This window comes from Polistes fuscatus, unplaced genomic scaffold, assembly GCF_010416935.1.
Source record: "Polistes fuscatus isolate 324 unplaced genomic scaffold, CU_Pfus_HIC Scaffold4, whole genome shotgun sequence".
NCBI classification, from domain to species: domain Eukaryota; kingdom Metazoa; phylum Arthropoda; class Insecta; order Hymenoptera; family Vespidae; genus Polistes; species Polistes fuscatus.
Window position 1 is genome coordinate 6,329,135 of NW_025113118.1, and position 24,351 is coordinate 6,353,485.

Consider the following 24,351-nt stretch of genomic DNA (forward strand, 5'->3'; position numbering starts at 1 on the left):
GGCTCGTTGCTGGCACGGCGTCTCCCGCCATATCGCGCCGCCAGTTGCCGCTATACGCACGTACGAACGCGAGCGTGGCAGAGAACAAGAGAAAGAGAGACGGGGAGGAGAGAGAGATGAAGGATGGGAGGTAAAGTAAAAGAAGAGGGGAGGAGAAATTGAAGGAATGAAGCGGGCGAACACCCACACACACGTTCACGTTCAACACGAATGTGCGATTAGCAGGAGCAGGGGCAGCGGCTGCGGCAGCAGCAGGAGCATGAGCATGAGCATGAGCATGAGCAGTATCAACGGATACACATCGGAGAATTGTAGTCGTGAAAAGGAAGAACGAAGGAGAATGTATTGCGTAGAAAAAAAGAGAGAGAGAGAGAGAGAGAGAGCAGGAAAAGAACGTGAGCAGTCACGGAATTCTCTGCGGTGCGTATGTATGTAGACCGCGTGCGACGTGCTACTACGCGGCCCGCGTCCACCGATAAACGGGCAAGGATAGAGAGAAAAAGTGAAGAGTAAGAGAGATAGATAAAGAAAGAGAAAGATAAAAAAAAGGGAGGGAATTAAAGCATTAATAAAAAAGAAAAGAAAAATAGGAATCGTGCCGCATCGACTAACCTGTCGGAGGCGACTCTTCGTATATTTGTCGAGCACCTTAGAACTCTTCGTCGTACTCGTGGCGTTTTCACCGGTTGTACTGAAAGGGACTAACGAGACAAGGGGAATAACACAAATCGTATCACTCTATCACCACTGTGTTCCTTCGTATCCTTTCTTCTTCGGTTGCTTAGGTCCTTGTTGAATATTTTTTTATCTGGCTCTCTTGTTGAGAGCGGAGGGGTGTCCACACGGCGGCGCGGCTCTCCTCTCGGTTCGCGCCGCTCTCGCGTCGTCCACGGCCGACTTCGGAGAGCCTCCCCCCGTAGAGAGAAGCCCCGTGTCGATCGTATTAATGTGGACACTGTGATCGCGCGCGCCTCTATCCTTAGGACGCTCCGTAACTTTCTTAATTATTCGATTTTTTCGATTATACGATTAAAAGAAAAAAAAGCGAAGATCCGACGATACGCGGAACTACGCTCGCGACACTCTCCCTCGCTGGAGGAAAATGGCGGCCCCCGGTCGCCCGAGTGACTCGCGCGCGCCACCGATCCTCTCCGTCACCAACCGACTGCTCACGAACACACCCGAACTCCCCCGACCGACATATACCGAACGGTTGAACGCTTAAATTTAAGATTAATTCAACGACAAACTGCCGACATCGATAATATACTCGATATATCACTCTTTATACCTTATTATCTCATTCCTTAATTACTATATTTATTTATTATCATCTTAATGTTATTTATTCTTTCATCATTTTATCTAACGTCTATCGCAGTTTTATCGCACGTGTTTAGTTTTTAATTTTTTTATTATTATTCAGTTGAGATATTAACTTTTTACTGTTTATGTACAATACTGAAAATAAGACATTTTAAATATTAACATGCCTTTTAATTGTAACGATACATTATAATATCGTTATTATTTATCGTTAGATTTGAAGATACAGAGTCTCCATCTTGTGTTCTTACATTTTTTATCATTTGAAACCGTGATTTCTGAAATCTAGCCTTTATATATCTTTCTTACTTCATTATTTTCTAATAGAAAATCGTTGACCAATAATATTTTAAATATATATCTGTGAAATACTTCCTATGATTGGTTGATATCAGACTGCGATTTATGGACCAATAGAATGTAATGAAGTACATTGTTGATTTTATACTCAAATTCTTATCTTTCGATTGGTTGACATATTCGAAGTTTTTCACTGGTAAATAAAAAATTTTATATTATTATTATATTATTTCAATTCTTATACATAAACAAATAATTCAATAAATTATATAAATAATACGTGAAATATAGGTAATTAAATGTAATAAAAGTAACAAGATTTCTGATTGGCTATATCGATCACTTAGAAACATGGTTGCACTTTCTGTTGATTATTGTTACTTAATTTTACTTTTATCATGACGTTTTATTATTAAATAACAAATATCCCATTGCTAATAAAAATGACAATATTAATAATAAAATGTATCATACATAAATTCAAATTTAAGTATACAATTAAATGGCGTGTATCATTTTGATTAGTAGAGTCATCTAACGGTTTAAACATATATTATAGTATACTTAACAATTACAGATTAAGCTTTAGTACTAAATATCGTAGCATTTATTGCTGCGATCTTTGTACGAGGAAAGTTCAAAATTATTTCATAACATTTGATTGGAAGAAACCAAAATAGAAATAATAATATTGTCGCACTTCATGCTTTCTTTCAGAACGCGGCTTAAAAACATCCAACGTATGTAAATAATATTAAATGATTCGTTAGAAAAGAAAAATGCAAATCTGACGTTCCATCATATATTCGTCACAAATATATCTCTCTTTCTCTTTCCCCTTTGTCATTGTGTTACTACATTTTACTTGTTGAGATTGTACGTAAAAATGGACCAGTACTTAAATAGTGTCTTATTGTTCGAGTAAATATTATTGACTAGTACAATAATTATTTCAAATTATATTTGATAGTTTCACTAATCATTCGACATGTCAGACGTGAAAAGTCTTGAACATCCGACGTTGAAGGTAAATTATTTCAAAATCTATTAATTTTTCATTAAAAAAATGGCATTTTAAAATATTTAACATATATAAACCTTGATTAAATGATTTTTAACATGTGTTTGTTTTCTTCTATTTTTTTATTTTTTTTTTTGGTACTTTTTGATAATACAGGTTCCATATGAACTTTTAAATAAAAAGTTTCGTTCAGCTCAAAAGACATTAGACAGAGAAGTGTCACACGTACAAACTGCAACCAATGAATTAGAGAAAGGATTGAAAGAGGATGAAGCAAGTGTTGCTACTGGAGAAATAACTAGACTTTTAGGTGGTGTAGTAGCCAGACTTCAAGTTTTGAAGCGCAAAGCAGAAGAATCTATTGCTGAAGAATTACAAGCTGGTATGGTTTGTAAAAGACGTTTGGATCATTTGAAACAACACGTCAATACAGCTCCCAGCGCTGTTAATCAATGGAGAAGGCAGAGATTAGATCGTATGTTGGTTGAATATTTTCTTCGGAAAGGCTACTATAAAACAGCAACTAAATTAGCAAATAGCAGTGAACTGAGGGATCTAACTAATATTGGTACAACAAACTATCACTTATTATATGTTTTTGATATAATTTTGATCTACCTTAAGAATTATTGGCTAAAGAAGAAAATGTATAATTTTTAGATGTCTTTATGGTCTCTAGAGAAGTAGAAAAATCTCTAGCGAATCATGAAACTTCAAGGTGCATCGGTTGGTGTCATGACAATCGATCAAAATTAAGAAAATTAGGTAGTACAATGGAATTTAATTTACGCGTACAGGAATTTATTGAATTAGTAAGAGCGGATAGAAGACTCGATGCAGTCAAACATGCCAGAAAATGTTTTGCCAATTACGACGATTATCAGTTACAAGAAATTCAATGTTGCATGGGACAACTGGCGTTTCCTGCTAATCTTTATCTCAGTCCGTACAAGGACTTGTTAGATGAAAAAAGGTATATTATCTTGTTATACATATATTAACAATACATATATTTTAACTCATTGATATTGTTTTTTCTAGATGGGATAGACTAATAGAACAATTTAGACATGAGAACTATAGACTTTTCCAATTAGCCAGTCAAAGTGTATTCACAGTAGCATTGCAAGCAGGTTTGTCTGCGCTAAAAACACCTCAATGCTACAGCGCAAATAAAGAAGGCAGAAATCCAAGTTGTCCTGTGTGTAATGAAGCGCTTAATGAATTGGCAGCTCCATTACCATTCGCTCATTGTTCTCAATCAAGACTTGTTTGTAGTATTAGTGGCAAACCTTTAAATGAATATAATCAACCAATGATGATGCCAAATGGATATGTTTATGGAGAACAAGTGAGTCAATTTTAAGTTGCATATACAAATATGTGGATACATTCTTTAAACATATATCCTTATAATAAATATATTTTTTTTCTAATGTAGGCTTTGGAAAAAATGGCACAAGAAAATAATGGTATCGTAATTTGTCCAAAGACCAAAGAAGAGTTTCCTTATAAAAAGATTGAGAAAGTGTATGTTATGTAAAATGAATAGTTACATTTTAAACTATATAATACATAAAACACGGGAGTTTTTGTGCAAAAATAGGCATTTGTTTAGATAGCGTTTATCATTTTTCTTTTCCTTTTTTTTTTCTTTCTTTTTTTCCATTTTTGTTGATATAAAAATATATATATTATTGTTTCGTGCTATGTAATAATATTTACTAGAGGAAAATACAAACCTCTTTTTACAAAACTATTTTTATACTAATTTAATAATATATCCAAAATATACATTAATAAAATATATCATTTTTATGTGTATTATTATGATTCTGAATAATATTATTTTTATGTAATTCTATTAGTTTTTTTTTCCTTTTTTTTTTTTTTTAACGCGTTTATTGAATATGTATTCAATGGTAAGCATTTAAAAGGTCTCAGGTAATTATATAACTTTGGTAATATATGTGTATATATATATTCAGAATTTTGTAACTGCGTTATAAGAAAATTATACTTATATTATACACATTCCAAATATTTCGATACATCGATAGATTAATCATTCCAAAAACTAATTCTTTAGTACCGAGGTATTATTTTTAATATGAACATATCATGAGTTTATAAGAAACATATAAATAAAAATTACTGGCTTTGGAACTATTAAATACGATTAATAAATATAATAACAATAATCATAATAATCATCATCATCATTCATAAATTATATAAATTTTTATAAGAGATAACAAGATCGTCAAAGTTTGTTCACAGTTCTACCTTGGTACTAGAAAATTTGTAGCTGAATTTAATAACTATTTATTAGGATATATTACGTGTATACATACATTGCAATGATTGCATTATTAATAATATATTCGGATTATACAATTTTATGTGAAAGATATTTGATGGAGATACTTAATCTAAATTTTTAATGCGTGTGATTGATATGTATTTTAAAAAAAAAACGAAATATGTTTTTATACATTTTAATATTTTTTTATAAAAATATGCTTTTTTTTACATTAGATCAGTTTCCAGTTCCTTTTTGTTTTTTTTTTTTAATTATTCAAATGATTGTATTTCTTTTTTTTTTCTTGTTTTATAACTTATTGTCTCTATTGATATACATACATGAAGGATTGTCCCTTTTTAGGAATTCAAATTCTGTATTTTACAATAAGAATTTTTTTTATTATTAGATTATATTATAACAATAGAATGATAACAAAGGCAAGTATAATGCCTTATTATATTTTGAATGCATGTAATAGATAAATAATGCTATTAAAGTGTAAAAACAGTATATATATATATATATATAACAAATACACGTACACGCGTCTCATAGATGCACACATTACACTCGTCGCTCATCATATATGCACGGAATAAAAATCGTTACTACATTTATAATTCTGGTCGTAAATAGTATTTCATAGGTTTTGCTTTTTTTTAATTTTTTTTTTTTTTATAAGGCGTGCAAGGTTGGAAAATTCTATTTTTTAATTAGTAACGTGTATAACAAGCATATATGTAAAAATCTTTTCTTATAATAATATTAATAATAATAATAATGATAATCATAAGATTTGTAATTTATTTATTACAATAAAATGTAGCTCGCTGACGAACAAATTAAATGTACAAATTACAAATATCTGTGCGATATCTAATCGATAAATAAAGGAGAAATTAGAATATTTGTATAATAATGAATTTAATTTAAAGTTAAAAATTATAAATAATAACATTTTTGATCAAATATTTTAATTGTATATTTGTTTCATTCGTTTAAAATATATATTAGACACTAAACAAATCGAACAAATGAGAAAGTAACGAGATCTAATAAAATTGATCTATTTATCCAATAATTGTAATAATCAATGTAAATATTATTTGTATTTAAAAGTTATTGTATAAGTATAAAAAAGTAATCAAAGCAATATATATATATGTGTATGTGTGTGCATTTTCACTATATATTGTAAATTTCTCTGTTTCGATTTCTTTTTCAACGTACTATTTCTACTTTTTATATAGAAAAGATCTATAAAGTATCATGTAAAATCATGAATTATTACATTTTCTTTGGTACTTTTATTCTTTCGAAATGTTATTATATATTATCGTCATATAAGAAATTTTTCGATTGCCATTTTACGAAAATAATGTAAATTTCTTGATCGATTTTAAGACTTGTAAAAAAATCATGCAAGCGTGAGATATCTAAATTGTTTGTAAAAAAAAAACAAAAGGTAGCTATCTGTTTATAATAATTTTCAGTTTTTCCATCATTAATTTTTCATGCGTATTATGTAACATTATTGTCTGTTTCATCATGAATCATTTACTCGTATAGAATAATACAGTCGCGTAGACTTATTCGTATTAATTTTACTATTTTCTTATGTACTATGTTTGGTCACTTATAATGGCTTTTAAAAAAAAAAAGTGATAACTTATCAGTTTTCCTTCATAAAGATTATCTAAGAACACATTGTTTATGATGCTGTAGTTATCGAGTATATTTTCGTGTAAAATAAGTGTCATTTATGCGTAACAAAGATAAAAAAAAAGAAGAAAAAAGAACATACGTAGAACAATTAAAAATGACTATTCAACAAGAAACAAAAAGTAAAAATATATACAACACTACAACCTTACGAGTGTATAATATTATTAACATTCATATCACAAACTATAAATTTATTAATAATTAAATTTCTTCTATTTCATTTCCTAGCATGCAAATACATAAAAGGGTATTGTAATAGTCGAGCGCTAAGGCACCCAAATCCATGTTGTTTCCATGGGAGCCCCTATTTAAATCAAAAGTTAGATAAAAAGAAATTGTTACGTAAAATAATCTCAATTATAGTATTAAAGCAAATAGATTAATTATAAGCGTATATATACTATTGGTTAGTCTGTCAAATTGCAGTCGAGCTTCAATTCTGGGCTTCGCAGGAAACAAATCCGATTTATGGTGGATACTCGACGTATTTATTAAACATGTGTGATGTGTAATTTTAAAATACAAATAACAGCAGTTTAAATGCTTGTTCAAAATTTGTTTCTATTAACAATGTTATTTTGCTTCAGATCGTTCTATTTAAAAAAGTTTTTTTCTTTTTTTTTCTCTCTTTTTTTGTTCTCTTAAAAAAGGAAAAAAATTTTTATAAAATGAGAAACGATACGTTTTAAATTTCGTTTCACAGTCGGAATACTTATAATCGTAGAATTTAAAGAAATTGAAATATTGTGTGCTTACTCTCCAGCGGCTTTGTAATATTTAATTCAGGCATTTCTGTAGAACCTAATGCGACACATATAGTTGTTTCTTCATTAAGGCTGATTGGTCCAATTTATTATGATATTTTGAACAAGTTATTATATCGAAATATATTGTTTGCGATAATAACCATGTACCTTTGATCTTTTCATTAATTTCTAATTAGTAACACAAAATGTTGAATTAAAATAATAACGATCTTTGGCATTAACCGAAATCTTAGAAAATAATTCCAAACGATGTTTTTGTTGATGAATGTCAAAAATGTTATCCATAAAATATCCAATGCTCTCTAAGATATGATCATTGGCATAACAAAAGAAAACAAGACTCCAGTAAAAATACCAGTGATCAGTAAAGCTGCACCAAACATACCAGCTACTGAGGAGTATTGTTGATCTACCATTCTAAAAATGACAAATATATGAATTATTGCAATCGTATCGATTAGAAAAATTCATTTTCAAGGAATGTACTCTTACCTGGGGCAATACATCATTGCAATAGATGAAAAGTAACCATGAGAAATACCCATCGTAATGCCGATAACCAAATATACCCAATCATTCGTGATAAACACTGGCAGATATCTTGTAATTTCCGCTGGTTGATAGTTACAAAAAAGAAACAACGGTATGAAGAATATCCGTAAAATAATTGGTATTATCAGATATTTTTCGCTGGGCTAAATAAAAGAAAAAAAGAAGAATTACATTTCAACATCAATATATAAGGAAAGAGTAATAAGCAATAAAATATTTATATACCCATTGAACGATAGATGCAATGGAGCTACCAATCATAGCGGTAATGTTGAAAGTCAGAAAACACATAACGCTAACATAAAAATCAGGCGGAATTATAAACTCTGTGTTTGATACTTTTATATCAGATTGAACGGCAGGAAATAAAGAAAGAGTAACAAAAAATACAAGAAATATGTTCAAAAGTTGCGGTGCGCACTGTGATACTATTTTCCAATAAGGTACTGTTTCCGGTTTCCCTCTTGTATTACTTTCCAATTGCCTTTTATTCAACTCTTTCTGGTTAAGTAATTCATGGTATCTATAAAATCTCTTCAAAATAATGACAAAGTTAATATAATATGTTTTTCTTTCTTTTCATAAGAAAAATAGATTGTTCAAAATTGAAAATGTCTTACATTCAAGGGAAGAGCAAAATATGTGTCGAAACAGGCTAGAAGAATAAATAAAGCTGTTATAAAATAATAAATAGCTGCGGTTCGCGCATTTGGTGCCATAATTTGAGAAATAAGATTGATGAAAGCTGTGAACGTTCCACATATATTCTGTAAAATTAATAATTGCAATAAAGATAACGTTGTTTACTTGTTATAAGTATTCATTTAAAAATAAAATAGTTATTATAATATTTATAATTACCGAACCCAAAATAACAGCCCCTGTGTATTTGCTGGGAAGTTTCGCAGCCATTCCGAATACCGAATTTTGATAAATGCCATTAGCAGCTGTAGAAATGTATTATATAAATGTCTACATTTTTGAATAATTGTTAATATACGTATATAATTATATATTTTATAAATAAGATCTCTTACTGTTTAATACTACAACGGAAACCATTGTGATCCAGAAGAAAACCCCAGGCCATTTAGAACTATCTGTCATTGCCAATATAACGGTAAATACAAATATTAGAACTAGCGTAAAGATACTCCATGCTATACGTGTTGTTAAATTTCCACTAAAAGGATAAGATAAAAGTAATTAATACAAATTAATATTTGGTCCATAATACACATTTCATTTATACACAAAATTAAAATTGATGTATCATAAGGAATATGCATACCTGAGCTTCATAAATATATTTAACCAATTAAATAACAAGTTTGGGATTTGCGAGGCAAACCCCAGATATGAGAGAAAATGTGTCGAATAATTACTCTCAATATCTGTATATTCTTTGGATAACTTGTAATTGACAAAATACTGTAAAAATAACAAATTTTACTTATATAAATAAATTGTTAAATAATCTTTACAATGATGATGATGATGATGATAATATTATGATAATATTAAAAAGAATATTAAAAAACGAGTAAATAAATAAATATTTTAAACAAATAATCCTTACATCTTTTGCTGTTATAAACATATTCCATGGTATTAAAATACCAATTCCATGAAGTACTAGTATCGAAAATACTAAATGTAATCTAAAAAAATTCAAGTAAAATATTTTGATTATCTTTTTATATATTTCATAATTTAACTTACACTAAATGTACCTGTCACTTGGAGGATTTATTTCTAGATCGGCTTGATCCATGGTTACACCTTTAAAATTTAATTCGTCGTCCGGTCTTCCAGTTCCTTCCCAACCTGGTGAAAGACGTACAGGTTCGCTACCTATAATACATAAATTAATTATTTTTATAAACTTCTTTTTGTTTTTTTAACCTTTCATAATCCTATATAACTTAGAAGTCACGTACCAATAGATTGAAAATTGTTTACTTTTAATTTACCTTTGTTCTCAAATGTATTGTACAATTTGTTTTCAAATGTACTGTACATTTTGTTTCATAATTTCTCTTTGGTAATTGATAAGACTTTAGTTTGAAATTTAAGAATAAATTTATAATCTTTGAAAATTCTCAATTAACTTAAATTATATTTTGAGGATGATGTTTGTTGATTCGACACTGAACACAAATTTATTTTAAGTCACAAACAAAAATTGAGCTATAGAAGGTTAATAAAATAATGATAAATATTTTATCTACCTAAGGCAAATTTAATCATAAGTGCTTAAAATTGTATTATATAAAAAAATTAATTATAATTTTTATTGTATTTTCTATTTGCACCATTAAATCTTTAAAAAATTTAATATAATTATAATGTTTTTAATAATAATGCCACATAAACAAGTAAACAATTCTAATTACTAACCCAATTAGACTTTGTTAACTTGGACTAAAGATAATTGTTTGTTCGTGCCATAGAATTATTATGCTTTATCGCAATAGACTTTGACCAAAACTTATTTATTCCATTTCAATATTATCTTTATAAAATAACACACACAAAGTGTTTCCCAAAAGTATTTTAAATAAAGTATCCACCAGAAAAAGAGACTTGTAAGTTGACTGTTGAAACCAAATTGAAGATTTAAGCCAAACCAGTTTGAGCAACCGTGTCCTTTTTAAGGTAAGTACAAAAAAAAAGGCTGATTCTTGGAAGAGAAAACAAGTCCTTTTAAGTCATCCCTTAAAAGTTACCATTAAGTTACTTTAAAGTAACCTTTTAAGTTAGAAAGATAAAACGACGAAACTTATAAGATTATACGATATAAAAATAGGTCATATAATTAAAGAATAGATACAGAAAAAAAATACCTTTAGCAGGCACAATACGTGCTCCATTGGAATCTTTTAAGAGAGTTTGTTCCTCAGGACCCGCGCCAATTTCTTTCTTCGTATAACTACCCGCCATTTTTTTGCTACTATTTCAAACTTAAATTGATTTAAAAAAGTATATACGCGATTTTATAATCAATGCATCTCAAATAATAATCGATAGATAAATTATACATATGTCGTAACGTTTTAGAACAAACAAGACTTTGATTAGATAAAAGAAATGTTTTTTATAGAAATTTGTACTGTCCTCTTATTTTCAACGCCATGTGCGAATCAACGAATAAATTCATTGGATTCCTTAGCGTGCGATGAACTTCGATATTTAACTTGGATCCAAATTTGAGGGATATTCTAATTGTACAAATACACTAATCTAAAAGATTAGAAAGGAAAGTATGAAATGACACTAACACGCGGAATTTAACCATTTTCCTATCTAATTTTTTTATAGGTTAAATTCCAGTATAGAATTCTAAATTCGTTCTACGCCTTACCAGGCATCGTATTAATTTCCGCAAGATGGCGTGCTGATCAAGTGCACCAATGTCCAGGACCGTATTTTTAAGAAGCCTTCTCGACAGCGGCATCACCATAATTACATATAAATTTATAAATTAAAATATAAATATATATATCTATGTATAATACATGTGTGTACATGTGTAATTGTCGTGTAATATACGTTTTTCATATATATATATTGGATTAGATTATTATTTATACCTTTCTAATTGTTCATGCATATTCATTTTTTTTATTTATCAATTAAGACCAAGTTTCACTTTGATAACGATTATTTTTTTCTAAATTTTCTATAAAATTTACAGCCTCCTCGTAAGTCAAATTCTTATTTTCTTTTATTAAATCGATAAATTCATCACGAACGTTATCCGGCATATTTTTCGAACTGCCCGCCAAGTAAATATTGGCGCCATTTTGAAGAAATTCCCAGCACAATGATTTATTTTCACGTATAATATGTTGCACGTATCTGAAATATGAATAGAAAGTAATAAAATAAGTTAGAAGTTATTTTTATATGTGCAATATTTTTATATAGGTTCTTACATTTTATCCTCTTGATCTCGAGAAAAGGCAGTAAACAATTTTAAATCAGTCGTCTTGGCTAAATTAATGAAATCTTCTTTGCAATGATAATCTTTTTCTTTGTATCTACATCCAAAAAATAATAAACATGAGCTGAGATCTTGTTTCGTGGCAGCTTCCTCTAAAAGTAACGATCTAAATGGTGCAATGCCTGTACCAGGTCCAATAAGAATTTTTGGCACGTTTGACGGAAAAATAAAAGTTCCCTTACGTATCCAAAAGATGATTTTACTATTAACTTTCAAATTTGCTAGCCAATTTGAACATAGCCCTAATCTACGCTCTAGTATTTTTGTTTTATAATTAACAACGGCAACTAATATATGTATTTCATTTTTTGTACTTTTCATACTTGATGCAATACTAAAAGCACGTGGTTTTATCGGTGACATGATTTCAAATAATATTTGGATATTTAATTTACTCGTAGTATGCGGAAAGTCTGCTAAAACTTCAATAATATTTCTCCGTGGTCTATTAACATAATTGTATAATTCTTCTTGACCACTGGGTACGGTAAATTCGTGAAGTTTTTCTTTTTCTAAATCATTTTCGCTAATTTGATGTAATACTTCAAAGGTAGATCTCCGTGGTTTGTAAGATAAATCCCAATACTGTGATACGATTTCTCCAAGGGTTAAAGTTTTTCTTAAAACATAAGGTACTTTTATTTCTTTTTCAGACACTTGAATAATCATATCAGGATAAAGTAGGACGTTATTGTCATTCAATATCTTAAAGAATTTTTCGATCTGTTTCAGAGAATTTTTTGGTCTTACATAAATAATATCTCCTGGTTCGTATATAATATCTTCTTTTAGAATTTTAATTAATCTAACATCTTGAAAGTGATCTTCAGCAGTAGTTCTTATATTTTCGATAACAGTACCTATTTTCATTTCATTTTTTAGATCCATTTCTCGTGTATAAATATCGGTCTCCAAATAATGAGCTGTTTCTATTAATGATTTTTCTTTATGATCATCAAGTACAGTAACCTTGTATCTTTCAATTATTCCTTCAACGTTATCATGAATCTCAGGAATATTATAAATAGATGTAATCTTCTCCCAAAATTTCTTTACCCAGGGAGTAAGAACGGCATCTATACCTAAATCATGTTGATCATCCGCTAGACCTATCGGCAACAGTTCTATTCCACCAAGTTGTGCCAGTCTTTTATTAAGCTTTTTAGCAGCGAAATTAAATTTCTTATACGAACTATCCCCAAGACCGATGACGCCATATCTAATGTTACTAAGCATAGAAGGAGGAAGACTTTTACGTAATAAAAATCTCCAGAACTGTTTCATATTATCAGGGGGATCTCCTTGTCCAGTTGTCGCAACAACAAAGACCATTAAATCTTCCGAACCAAAATTAGTTAAATCATAATCATCTAATGCAGATACCATGCTGTTCAATCCTTTCCTAAAATTAAAATAAAACCTCTAAACAATACCTTAAATAAAACATCGACATCATTATTTCGTTATTAAACAATTTCAGTCATATTATTCTTTAATTCTTTAAAAAAATAAATTATCGAAAGAAAGACAACAAAACCTTTTGGCACTTTTCCAGATTTGTTCGGCCACATCTTGAGCTGTTCCGGTTTCGCTGGCATATAATATAGTTATACTAAAATTCATTATGTCAATTCTTGTTGTTATGCCAACTAAGAAAAAAATAGTCTTTTTGATTTTGTAACAACCAAAAGATTAGTTAGTGGACAGAATAACAACACTTCGACCCAACACAAGCCCCAAGCATGCATTTCTTGGACAGCTGATAATTTGTGACGTCACTATTCATTCAACTGAAGGTGGGCTCAGGTGAATTTGATATCTCTCGATAATCATTTCGAGATCTTTCTCTCTAAAGATAACATTTTTATTTCGATACAATCAACACGAATTTATATGATGACAAAGTTTGATTCAATTAAATGTCAAGGTTAACCAATATTTAGGCTGACAATCCTGCTTTTTGGCACGTGGCCTGAAGTATTTATAAATAAAAAAATATTCTACGCGTGTTCGTCGCATGAACGAGAATCATGTTTGCGATGTGAATTATAACGTTGGGGAGGGGGTTAGAGAGGGGGGCGTAAGTAAGTGGCGGAAGAGAAGGAGTTGGAAAATTTCGCGCGTCTTTCTTACTTTCTTGGTTTTTTATATCCCCTTTTTATTTCTAACATTTTTCTTGATCTTATTTTTCTCATATTTTAAAAAGTTGATGTTTACTAATGGAGCGAAGTAAAATATTGAAATATTAGTTTAAAGGCGTATGTATTTACATATAGTGGGCTGTGTATGAAGGTTGCAAAGGTCAAGAAGAAGAAGAATCGGTACGAGAAAAAAAATGATAAAAAATGATTAAGGTTGAAAGAATAATAGTAGATAAGGATTCGGCGTATTTAAATATTTAGATGTATAGATAAATGATAATAGATTTGGAGAGACAAAGGTGTAAATGCCAAAGATGAGGTTAGAAAGATCATTGTCGGTTTTAGAGTATTTACAGTATCGTATCCGTGACGTAACAGAGCGGAACGTCGTATCTCGTATGCATGCACACATATTATGCTGGCAAATCCGAGCGAAACGATGTTGGCAGCACTGACGTCTGTTTGCTGCGGATGACTGTCAAAACCTACTTTCTCGATCAAGTCGACAGATTTCTCGTGTCGGATGGAAAACTGGACACGATGAATTTATCCAATTCGTAAAGTAAAAAAGACACATTCGTGGCCACAGGGCTTGCGTTTAAAGTGCGTTTTTTCTTATTTCATTTGAAAATCTAAGTGTGTGAGTGAGCAAGTTAGTGAATAAGTTAGTTAGTGAGTGAGTGAGTGAGTGAGTGAGTGAGTGAGTGAATGAGTGAATGAGCGAGTGCAAAAGCTCCAAACGTTTGTTGTTCTTCTCTCGTTAACTTTTGGTCTCGATTAAAATCCATCCATTAATCCCATTGCTTACTCGCTCGATGGGTTTTGGGCCATCGTGTCTTCTTCGGCGGAAAGGAAAACGTCACCGATTCGAACGCCAAGAAAAAAAGTTTCCTACTTTCGCCCTTGCGTTTATTGACGCGCGAATTTTCTGTCTTAACCTCTATTATTATTATCATCATCCTTTGTTAAATGCGCCTACTGTGGAGTGCTCGAAATAGTGTATGAGAGACCGACAGAGAAACTTATTCTCTCCTCCTCTTTTTCTTCATCTTCTTCTTCATCTTCATCATCTTCATCATCTATACTTTTTTACGAGAACCAGCTGATTGGAATCATTGTCATCGTTTCAATGGAACTTATGTATGCCTGACAGCTATCTGTTTAAAATCGACGTACTATCTCACCAGGTAAATTTATTCTTGTCATTATATTCTCAATGATTGTATTTATCCTCTTCTAAATTTTGCATTCCTCTTCTCTTTTTCTGTTTTTTTTCTTTTTCTTTTTTTCTAAACTTTAAAGTATTGTCATATTATTTGATAAAGATTGTTATTGTTCTATTTGTTTCTTTTTCAGATATTAATATCTTCAGTATTTTGGGAAGAATTAAAGTTCCATAATAATTTCCAATCAAAATGCTTGCCCCATGACCAAAAGTTTATTATGTAAAAAGTACAAGACAAAAAAACCATATCTGCCAAAGCAAGTTGAATTCAATGCTATATATATATGCTGTGAAGTGTAGTTTATTGCTATGTTACTAAATATCATAATTTTATATTCTGTTTATTATTACGAACAATATTGTTGTGAAATTGTGTGAAGAGAAAAGAAAGGAAAAAAAAAAAGAAAGAAATATTTAAATTAAATATTAATAAAATATTTTGTGTGTATGGTAGAGGTACAACAGAGTTCTCACTATCAAGAATTATTCATTGAAGATGAATAACAGACTTGAAGAGGCAGAGTCAAAATGGACTTGTGAATATTGTACTTATGAGAATTGGCCTTCGTCATTGAAATGCACAATGTGTAGAGGTGCCAAGCCTTTATTGGGTGAAGATATTTATCGCTTACGTAATACAAGCCCACAAAGGTCTGGATCAAACGTTGCTTCTGGCCCTGTATCTCATATAAGTCCAACAGATTCGTATAATCAAACCTCTCAGAATTATAGTCACAATGTACCAGCTGGAGGAATGTGGTCGTGTGGCATATGTACCTATCTCAATTTTCAAAATGCCTCACGCTGTGTTCAATGCAGTAATAAGAAACCTGCTGGACACAATCAGTCAATAAACTCTATAGCTTCCAATTTACATGAGCATCTAGCGCCACTTAGATTAGCTGATCCTCCGCCTAACTTATGCTCTAATTCTCAAGTTAATCCACCGGCAATAAATTTGCATCCTGAAAGGTACTATAATGTACAGACTAATGCTCATCCCGAAAAATGGTCCTGTCTTGTATGCACTTATGAAAATTGGCCAAAAGCTACTAAATGCGTTATGTGTTTTCATCCGAAAGAAAAAGATAAAAGAGAGAGATCTGCAACTAATGTAGGTTTAATTTTACCAAGTCCTGAGAGAGACCATAATCAACGCAGCTTACCTTCTCCACCTCACGCACCTTATATTCATCAAACGCAACGAGAGGAGAATTCTGCTATCGCAAGAAGGTGGTTACTTTAGCTTTAACTTTATTAGTTAATTCCAATACGATTTTAATGTATTTGACTAATAACATAGTATTAAATGTGTTGTTTTTTATAGAAGCTCACATAGATTTACCGATAGTAGAAACGACAGTTTATCAACACCACAATCTCCTAACAATTGTGATTATGAGCGTAGATTGAAACAGTTAAGACGCCATACAGATTGGTGCTGGTTAAATGCATGTCTTGGTATCGTTGAAGGCGACAATGCACCCGTTGAAGCATATTTAGCAAGTGGTGGTGATCCAGCTCGTCAATTAACACATTCTGAAGTACTACTCTTAAACAGAAGCAGTGCTTTCGACGTTGGACATACTTTAGTACATTTGGCAATCAGGTTTGTTTTTTGCTCCTGCATTTTACAAACATAACATTTTCAAAAAATTGATATTTATTCCTTATTTATAGATTTCAACGAGAAGATATTTTAGCTACATTATTATCGCAAATAGAGGGTTCCGGTTCCGGTGTAAAAAGAGTACCTAGTTACGTAGCACCTGATTTGGCTGCTCAAATACGTAGGCATGTAATGAATAATATTCGTTTACGCAAGGGTTCTTTCTCTTGTTATTTTGTTACTGATATGGCTACATTTGCACTGCCTGCAGAGGTTATTATAAAAAAATTCACTTTCTAAACAATGGTGGTATATTAAAATTATCTATAAAAATATTAATTATTTTTACATAGGTGGAAGATTTACCGAGTATAGTGCAAGAACAAATGTTAGAAGAATTGTTGGATAAAGAAGCTCAACAACAGTTGGAAGGAGGTGGTGGCGAACCACCTGCATTAAATTGGTCCTTAGAAATAACAGAGCGATTAGGCAGTCGTTTGCATGCACTTTGGAATAGATCTGCTGGGGATTGTTTATTAGATTCTGCTATGCAAGCTACCTGGGGTGTTTTTGATAGAGATAATGCTTTAAGAAGAGCTCTTGCCGATTCTTTACAACAAGCAGGACAATTGTAAGTAATTATTAAGATAAATTTAAAAAGAATTTTTTTTTATCATATTAAGAAAATGTGTAATTAATTTATTTCTATCTTGTATGTAATATGATTATTACTTCAGTTTTTATCCTCGATGGAGAGAGTATGAGGCATCGCAGGCTTCAAGAATGTTAGATTTTACATTAGAGGAAACACAATGGCAAGAAGATTGGGAGAGTTTATTAGCAACAGCTGCTCAACCTGGCAGCGCTCTAGAACAATTACATGTATTTGCACTTGCACATATATTAAGAAGACCTATTATTGTTTATGGTGTTAAATATGTTAAAAGTTTTCGTGGTGAAGACATAGGTAAGAAACTACTTTAAAAAATAGTTTATGTCTTCTTAAATATTCTAATGCATTATTTTATTTAATCGTCTAGGTTATGCAAGGTTCGAAGGGGTTTATCTTCCACTTTTATGGGAACCTTCATTTTGTATTCGTTCTCCCATAGCATTGGGCTATACACGTGGTCATTTTACAGCTTTGGTTCCTATAGAACCATATGCGTCATCTAGAATACCACCGATTTCTTCTCATGGTGGAGGGAATGGTCCATTACAACAACTGCAAATACAAATGCAAACTACTTTTATGCCATTAATGGACAGAGAACATAAATTATTACCAATTCACTTTTTGAGTCCAGACGAAATTGGACGAGAAGAATCTATTTTAAAAGACTGGCTTGACGTTTGTAGGACAGAAGGTGGTATTCTCGTTGCACAGCAAAAATTGCACAAGAGGCCACTACTTGTTGCACAAATGTTAGAAGAATGGCTCAATCATTATCGCAGGCTAGTGTGAGTATAATATTAAGAATAGTAGTATCGTAAGTATTGTGTTTACAAGTTTAAATAAATTTATATAATGATAGTGCTTGTTATTTTGTCTTTCAGTCAAACAAATAATGCACCATTTTCAAGACCAGTTGCTTTACAAGATTACAGTAGCGATGGTGATACGGAAGATGAATAATAATGTCCAGGCACTTGATCAGTAACGAGAATGTCCTTTTTCTATAATTTCGCTGTCAATGCTAAATTTAGAATTATGAACGCAAGATCTCTACGATCCGAAGTCGGTGAAAATATATTTAAAGATAAAAATTTGACTCAATATTATGATAGCATGCACAATGTTGTACGGATAATGATCGTTTCGCAATATCTTTCTATTATACAAAAATTTTCTCCGATTCTCTATTTAATTAATCTTTGTTATAAAAATAGTTATTTCGAAATGTTCTTGTAATAAATCGAGACATTTCATACCTTAAAAAATATGCGTAAGTGTGATATAATAGTATATATTGTCAATTACAAAACTAAGGTTTTACAGTGATAATATTATCGTTTGCACAATTTCGTATAGAATAGTAATACAAAAGTCTCATCAATTTTTCAAGAATATTAATATATGAAAACGAAACTGTGGATAAAGGATATCTCGTTTCTTTGAAGTAGTGTCCTATCGATAATAATAATGATAATATCTACAAGTCATAGCCATAAAATCTCATATATGTTTACAAATTTTCAAAACCATCTCTCTCTTCATCAGAGTGTGTATAAAAAAAAAAAGAAACGTTTGATGGTTCTAATACAGACCATGTGATCATTAATTAAAATTAGTATTAAAAAAAGGAAAATTCACGTGTATAGCTGTCTTCGAATCAAGTTAACTACGAACTGCGTTAATTAACGATGAAGCCAGATACAACGACATGTTTCTTCAGTGAGAGAGACGGGGTAGAACATGTCGTGTTTGTTTCTATGGTTGCTCCTGGTTATGGTGTGTTGATAACGCAATGTGATATCACTCGAAAATCGTACTTTTTTTTTCTCCCGTATGATAAAACCTGTGAGAGAGTGAATGAATTAATTATACTTTGTAGTATCGCAATCATTAAGACAGTTTAACGTTACTGAGAGTAAAGAGCTTTTTTTAAAAGCGATAAGAACTAAAAAAAGAAAAGAAACAGAAGTAGTTTTACTTAAGACTTAAGGATTATTATATCTGGTAAAAACACACTCACACATACACACCAATAATATATAATATGATGTATTTGCAGATAACGAGCAAAGATTTACGATATATATATTTGGCTTGGCCAAAACGATTAACCCTAATCAAAAAGTACAAAAAATCGTAAAAGGAAAAGTCATTTCTTTATAAATGTTAAACTATTCGCTTAAATTTAGTCTTCGTTTTTACTAATCCTAATGTAGTGTCTAGTCCTTTTAGCACTTTCATTTTTCTAATCGCATTATGATATGTGCGATCTATCTACCCTGTTGTGTTATGGAGAAGATATGATACGTTTCAAAAGCATACACACAACACGTATCAATATTTCAATATTAACAAGTAATGTGCATCCTATTTCGTAAAAGTAAAAATTGAAAGAGTTTTGTTATTATTCTATATTTTCTTTATTTCCTTTTTTTTTTTTTTAAATTCTTTTTTTTTCTTCTTTCTTTCTTTTAATCGCAATGATATTAACTTTCTTTATTGGAAAACGAAGAAGCGTTAGATTTTCTCTCATTAAATTTCTGCCACTCCACAATGGCAGCCTCCACGTGGTGTGATTAAAATATTAATAATGATGCTGTGCGGTCGTATTTCATTTCCGATAAGTGTTTTTTGCTCTCGTTGCCAGGATTTAAAAGGCAAGTGATAAATATAAAGTTTTAAAAATTTAATCTATGCAAATAGAATTCTATATTAATATAGAGTATATATTATATAGATTATATTAAATAATATATCGATGTACAATAATTCTAAATAATGATTTATTATTATTATTATTATTATTATTATTATTATTATTATTATTATTGCATCGCTATCATCATCATCATCATCATCATTATCATAATATTGTCATCATTTACTATCATCGTCACCGTTATCATCATCATTATTATTATTATTATTACTGCTACTATTCTAATACTATTGTTATTATTATTAACATCATTAACTATTATTAATTCTATTACTACTACTATTACTACAAAGATTATACGAGTCGTAATAAGAAATATTAAGTTAAATCAATAAAAGCAGAGGTTCTATTCTCGATTTCGTGCGGATTTGTTTTTGCTATTGTCTTTTTATTTATTTATTCTTTTTTATTTTAGATTATATATGATCTACTTTAATTTTTAAATTACGTAAATATATGCATGTATCGTTACACACAAGGATACATACAAAGAAAGTTAGTTGCATGAATTTGAGAATAGGTACATTCTGGCCTATTTAATACCTCTTTAAACAAAACAAAATTAATCCAGATCATCAATCATGCTACTAAAAACACAAAATTGCGAGTTCTTATATCTTCCATATTAAAAAGAAACTAAGTAATATATTGTATTAATTTATCAATTAATCGTTCATAATTATTACAAAGTCTATAGAGGTCCTTAAATATTTGTATAAAAGAAAAAGAACATATATATATATTATATATATGTGTGTGTATATATATATACACATTATTTTTGTTGAAAAATTTATTCTATCACGATAATTATTACAATTGATTATTATATTTCTTTTCCTCAAATGGAATCAATTTTACATAAATTAATACATATCTAATGTTAATTATGCCAATGATGAAAGACTCATTCTAATAAGAGAGAGAGAGAGAGAGAGACGAAAAAATTATGATTAATAAGATGATTTAAAATGAATACATATTACATGTGAAAAGAAAGAATACAGAATGTATAATTTACATTGGAATTGATTTTTACGTACATGTATGAGAAAATTAGATATTTTGTTTTTTTTTCAGCATGATAATTGACATTACACTTTTGCAGAAAAATTTCACAGGCATGAACATAATACATGACATATTTCTTTTCTTCTTATTTTCTTGTTTTTTTCTTTTTTTTTTTTATAAATATACAAACACTTTATTTGTGATATGTATATAGTAAATTATCGGTTTCCTTATTAACAATAGATATGCAGTAAAGAAATACAGACATAAAAAATTTTAATTAGAATTAGATATAAAAGAATATTAAAACAATAGGGATTATGTTACAAGGATTACATGTTTTGTATGTAAATGCATCGTTTTTTTTCTTTCTTGTTTTTTTCTGTTTAGGAAGTTTACATAAATTTATGTAAATTGGCTTTCTTGGAAGGAATGCTTGGTACTGTGGAAAAATATAATTTATGCAACACAAACATACTTTCGACTATACTTTTGTATAAAATATCTTCCAAATTAATTTTTTTATCCAGCTAGTCGGCAACGAGCAACACTATATTTTTCCATAATTCAAGCATTGATATTTCGAGAAACTTAATATACGTATATTTAAAATGAGACCAGCCACTTGGAGATCGATTTTCAATGATATATTGATGACAATATTGAAACGCATCGCAGCTGAAAAACAAAGTATTATACAAGCTGTATAATGATTTCTTTCTTTTCTTTTTTATTTTTTATAAAACACAATCTACCGATGATTATTACATTACATATGGATGAAATGTAATATATCGTTGTTCAGAAAAAAGCATACCTGACAAATCGAGTACAGCACCGTACAAAAAAAAGATTTCATTGATATCTCGATGATTACAATTCGTCTTTCTCATCCAAAATAAAATCAGTAAGATCGATATCTTCTTCTTGTGGAGGCTCGGCATCTTTACCGTCCCATGGTGTAATTTCAATTATAGAAGGTAATTGAGCTCCTTTCAAAGGAGCGGTTCCACCACGTCCGTAACTTAAATCTCTCAAAAATTCATTTATTCCATCGTATGAGAAACTTCCTTTCAATAAGGAATACTTCATTTTTTTAATATTTACTGCCGCCAAAGCGGGATAACCAAATCCTCCAATTTCCAATGCTTCTTCAATGTTTGGTTGAGCTCCTGCCTCTGACCAAACCCATCTACAACATCAATTAAAATGTATAAACAAAATATTTATAAACAAAAAAGTAATCAAATATTTGATAAGAATACATACCCCCACATTTTCTTTTTATAATTTTTTCCAAGATCGCGTAAAACTTTTAGGTACTGATTTCTACATTCTGATTGACAATCTAATATATGTGGTAATACTGAAACTACACAAAGAGGTTTATCTTGGCATGCACTTCTTAAACTCTTTTCATCGACTATTTGAACAACTTCGGGTGCTGGAATATTCTCAGCCAGTTTATCCAAAGCCCAGTTAACAATGTCGGTACTTGTACGACCACCATCATATTCTTGTACGGAGTCAGCACCTTTTTTGCCCAATGGAAAGTATTTGATAGTCGGATATCCTACTATTTTATATTGACTAGCCTGTAATTGGATTTATTTATAAACCATAATGAAAATTGCAAATATTAATGTTACATGTAGTAAGTAAATAATTTACCTTAACAGTATGTACAGTTGCATCAAGAGCTCCTAATTTTACTTTGCCTTTAAGTTCCGTAGCCGCAGAAGCCCAGATAGGTGCCAAATTTTTGCAGTGTCCACACCACGGGGCATAGAATTCAACTAACCACATATCTTCTGAATTCAATACTAATTTGTCGAAATTCTCATCGGTCAGTTCCACCACATCCTTAGAATCTTTAGCTTGCTAGAAATTTAAAAATGATGTTTTAGTTAGTATTTAAAATTTTATTTATTTACATATATATCATGCTGATAGATTATTAACTTACTTTATGACCACTACCACCACTGCTACCGCCACTCTTTTTGCCACCTATTTTAGCATATGCTTTCTGAGTAATGGCAGTTGTAGCAGCATCGATGAGACCAGCTGCTGTACGAGGACCATTGAAATCTTCTGGTTTATTTTTATCTTTACCAAAAATTTTAATCGTTGGAAAACCACGCACGCTAAATCTAGACCCAAGAGATTGATGTTCATCTGCATTCACTGCTCCAAGTTTGATGATGCCCTAATAAAAAAATGATGTACATAAGAACAGTAGATAAATAAAGAACATTAATTAATTATCATTTTTACCTTTAATGCTGTTGCTGCTTTATCATATTCAGATACAAATTGTTGACAGTGCCCGCACCATGGCGCATAAAATTCTACGATCCAGATATGTTCGCTGTCAATTACTGAACTATCAAAATTACTTGGTGTCAGATCGATGACATCTGAATTAGATGAATATAAACAATGTGCACCAGTAACTAAAACTAATAAACCTGAAACAATGAAAATTTGAATTATTGGAAACAAAAATCTAATAAAATTGAACATTCATTTCAAATTTGATACTTATTTGTGGTAACTGTCAAAATTAATTTGGTTATAAATCGATAAGATACACGGTTTATCTAATTAGTTATGATATAAATGAAATGATCAAATAAAAATAAAAATGAAAATGTTAATTTAGAATAATTTAACCAAAATATAAACCAAATGAAATGCGATGATAGATTGATAAGCCGGTACGGTAATTTTCTGTAAACAAATTTACAATTTGTTAAAAATTAATTAAACTCACCTAAAAGAATCTGCATCTTTCTTAGCAATAAAATTTATTGACAAAATTCTTTTGTAAAAGAAAACAATTCTTCAATATCAATCATAAAATATACACTCGTATCGTAACGTGTCCTTTATCCATATAAAGTAAGATTGTTCTTTCTATCAGTGGTTAGGTCCGATAGCCTACAGCTTTTCGTGGACGATTCTG

General features: G+C 30.3%; 5 protein-coding genes across 20 annotated transcripts in view; 3 read left to right on the forward strand and 2 right to left on the reverse strand.

The window, feature by feature from the left end:
* LOC122520741 (transcriptional activator protein Pur-beta-B) overlaps positions 1-24,351 on the forward strand; it is a 502,193-nt gene that overhangs the window by 95,547 nt on the left and 382,295 nt on the right. The gene's annotated exons all lie outside the window — the stretch shown is intronic.
* On the forward strand, positions 1,678-4,403 carry LOC122520737 (E3 ubiquitin-protein transferase MAEA). 2 transcript variants are annotated; one of them, XM_043640977.1, is made up of 6 exons: positions 1,678-1,822; positions 2,344-2,653; positions 2,804-3,215; positions 3,308-3,620; positions 3,689-3,998; positions 4,089-4,403. In XM_043640977.1, the coding sequence occupies exons 2-6, from the start codon at positions 2,615-2,617 to the stop codon at positions 4,188-4,190; spliced, it is 1,176 nt and encodes a 391-aa protein (XP_043496912.1). In that variant the 5' UTR covers positions 1,678-1,822; positions 2,344-2,614; the 3' UTR covers positions 4,191-4,403. The 2 variants fall into 2 exon arrangements, with proteins under 2 accessions (XP_043496912.1, XP_043496911.1); XM_043640976.1 differs by lacking the exon at positions 1,678-1,822 and having other exon boundaries at positions 2,135-2,653.
* Positions 6,854-14,009, reverse strand: LOC122520734 (NADPH-dependent diflavin oxidoreductase 1). Of its 6 annotated transcripts, none has more exons than XM_043640973.1 (12): positions 13,540-14,009; positions 11,935-13,404; positions 11,778-11,857; positions 9,730-9,850; positions 9,576-9,657; positions 9,288-9,427; positions 9,034-9,179; positions 8,858-8,943; positions 8,617-8,763; positions 8,222-8,530; positions 7,937-8,139; positions 6,854-7,861 (listed from the first exon to the last, which is right to left on the reverse strand). In XM_043640973.1, the coding sequence occupies exons 1-12, from the start codon at positions 13,623-13,625 to the stop codon at positions 7,747-7,749; spliced, it is 2,985 nt and encodes a 994-aa protein (XP_043496908.1). In that variant the 5' UTR covers positions 13,626-14,009; the 3' UTR covers positions 6,854-7,746. The 6 variants fall into 6 exon arrangements, with proteins under 6 accessions (XP_043496908.1, XP_043496904.1, XP_043496906.1 ...); XM_043640969.1 differs by lacking the exons at positions 11,778-11,857; positions 11,935-13,404; positions 13,540-14,009 and adding exons at positions 10,843-11,239; positions 11,361-11,436; positions 11,590-11,632; XM_043640971.1 differs by lacking the exons at positions 11,778-11,857; positions 11,935-13,404; positions 13,540-14,009 and adding exons at positions 11,361-11,436; positions 11,590-11,632.
* Positions 14,081-20,046, forward strand: LOC122520733 (ubiquitin thioesterase trabid). Of its 2 annotated transcripts, none has more exons than XM_043640965.1 (8): positions 14,081-15,330; positions 15,500-16,601; positions 16,672-16,977; positions 17,049-17,250; positions 17,331-17,608; positions 17,715-17,944; positions 18,018-18,438; positions 18,535-20,046. In XM_043640965.1, exons 2-8 carry the CDS (start codon positions 15,865-15,867, stop codon positions 18,611-18,613), a joined length of 2,253 nt encoding a protein of 750 aa, XP_043496900.1. In that variant the 5' UTR covers positions 14,081-15,330; positions 15,500-15,864; the 3' UTR covers positions 18,614-20,046. The 2 variants fall into 2 exon arrangements, with proteins under 2 accessions (XP_043496900.1, XP_043496901.1); XM_043640966.1 differs by having other exon boundaries at positions 14,083-15,330; positions 16,696-16,977.
* LOC122520735 (protein disulfide-isomerase A6 homolog) lies at positions 21,756-24,330 on the reverse strand. 2 transcript variants are annotated; one of them, XR_006304611.1, is made up of 7 exons: positions 24,160-24,330; positions 23,661-23,854; positions 23,350-23,592; positions 23,055-23,264; positions 22,653-22,978; positions 22,201-22,575; positions 21,756-22,061 (listed from the first exon to the last, which is right to left on the reverse strand). XR_006304611.1 is itself a non-coding variant. In XM_043640974.1 (6 exons), exons 1-6 carry the CDS (start codon positions 24,173-24,175, stop codon positions 22,257-22,259), a joined length of 1,308 nt encoding a protein of 435 aa, XP_043496909.1. In that variant the 5' UTR covers positions 24,176-24,330; the 3' UTR covers positions 21,985-22,256. The 2 variants fall into 2 exon arrangements, 1 of the variants encoding a protein (XP_043496909.1); XM_043640974.1 differs by having other exon boundaries at positions 21,985-22,575.

Bases quoted from the DNA above. Each gene is read 5' to 3' on its own strand.
- LOC122520733 (XM_043640965.1), top strand. From the start codon at position 15,865: ATGAATAACAGACTTGAAGAGGCAGAGTCAAAATGGACTTGTGAATAT. The intron at 17,945-18,017 runs GTAAGAAACTAC...TTAATCGTCTAG, and splicing joins TTTTCGTGGTGAAGACATAG to GTTATGCAAGGTTCGAAGGG. The intron at 18,439-18,534 runs GTGAGTATAATA...TTTGTCTTTCAG, and splicing joins AATCATTATCGCAGGCTAGT to TCAAACAAATAATGCACCAT.
- LOC122520737 (XM_043640977.1), top strand. From the start codon at position 2,615: ATGTCAGACGTGAAAAGTCTTGAACATCCGACGTTGAAG. The intron at 2,654-2,803 runs GTAAATTATTTC...TTGATAATACAG, and splicing joins TTGAACATCCGACGTTGAAG to GTTCCATATGAACTTTTAAA. The intron at 3,216-3,307 runs GTACAACAAACT...TATAATTTTTAG, and splicing joins GAGGGATCTAACTAATATTG to ATGTCTTTATGGTCTCTAGA.
- LOC122520734 (XM_043640973.1), bottom strand. From the start codon at position 13,625: ATGAATTTTAGTATAACTATATTATATGCCAGCGAAACCGGAACAGCT. The intron at 9,851-11,777 runs GCAGTTCGAAAA...TATGTATTATAG, and splicing joins CGCCAATATTTACTTGGCGG to GTAGCGAACCTGTACGTCTT. The intron at 7,862-7,936 runs GTAAGAGTACAT...TGTCATTTTTAG, and splicing joins GCAATGATGTATTGCCCCAG to AATGGTAGATCAACAATACT.
- LOC122520735 (XM_043640974.1), bottom strand. The intron at 23,265-23,349 runs GTAAGTTAATAA...TTAAATTTCTAG, and splicing joins GTGGTGGTAGTGGTCATAAA to CAAGCTAAAGATTCTAAGGA. The intron at 22,576-22,652 runs GTATGTATTCTT...TTGATGTTGTAG, and splicing joins TATAAAAAGAAAATGTGGGG to ATGGGTTTGGTCAGAGGCAG.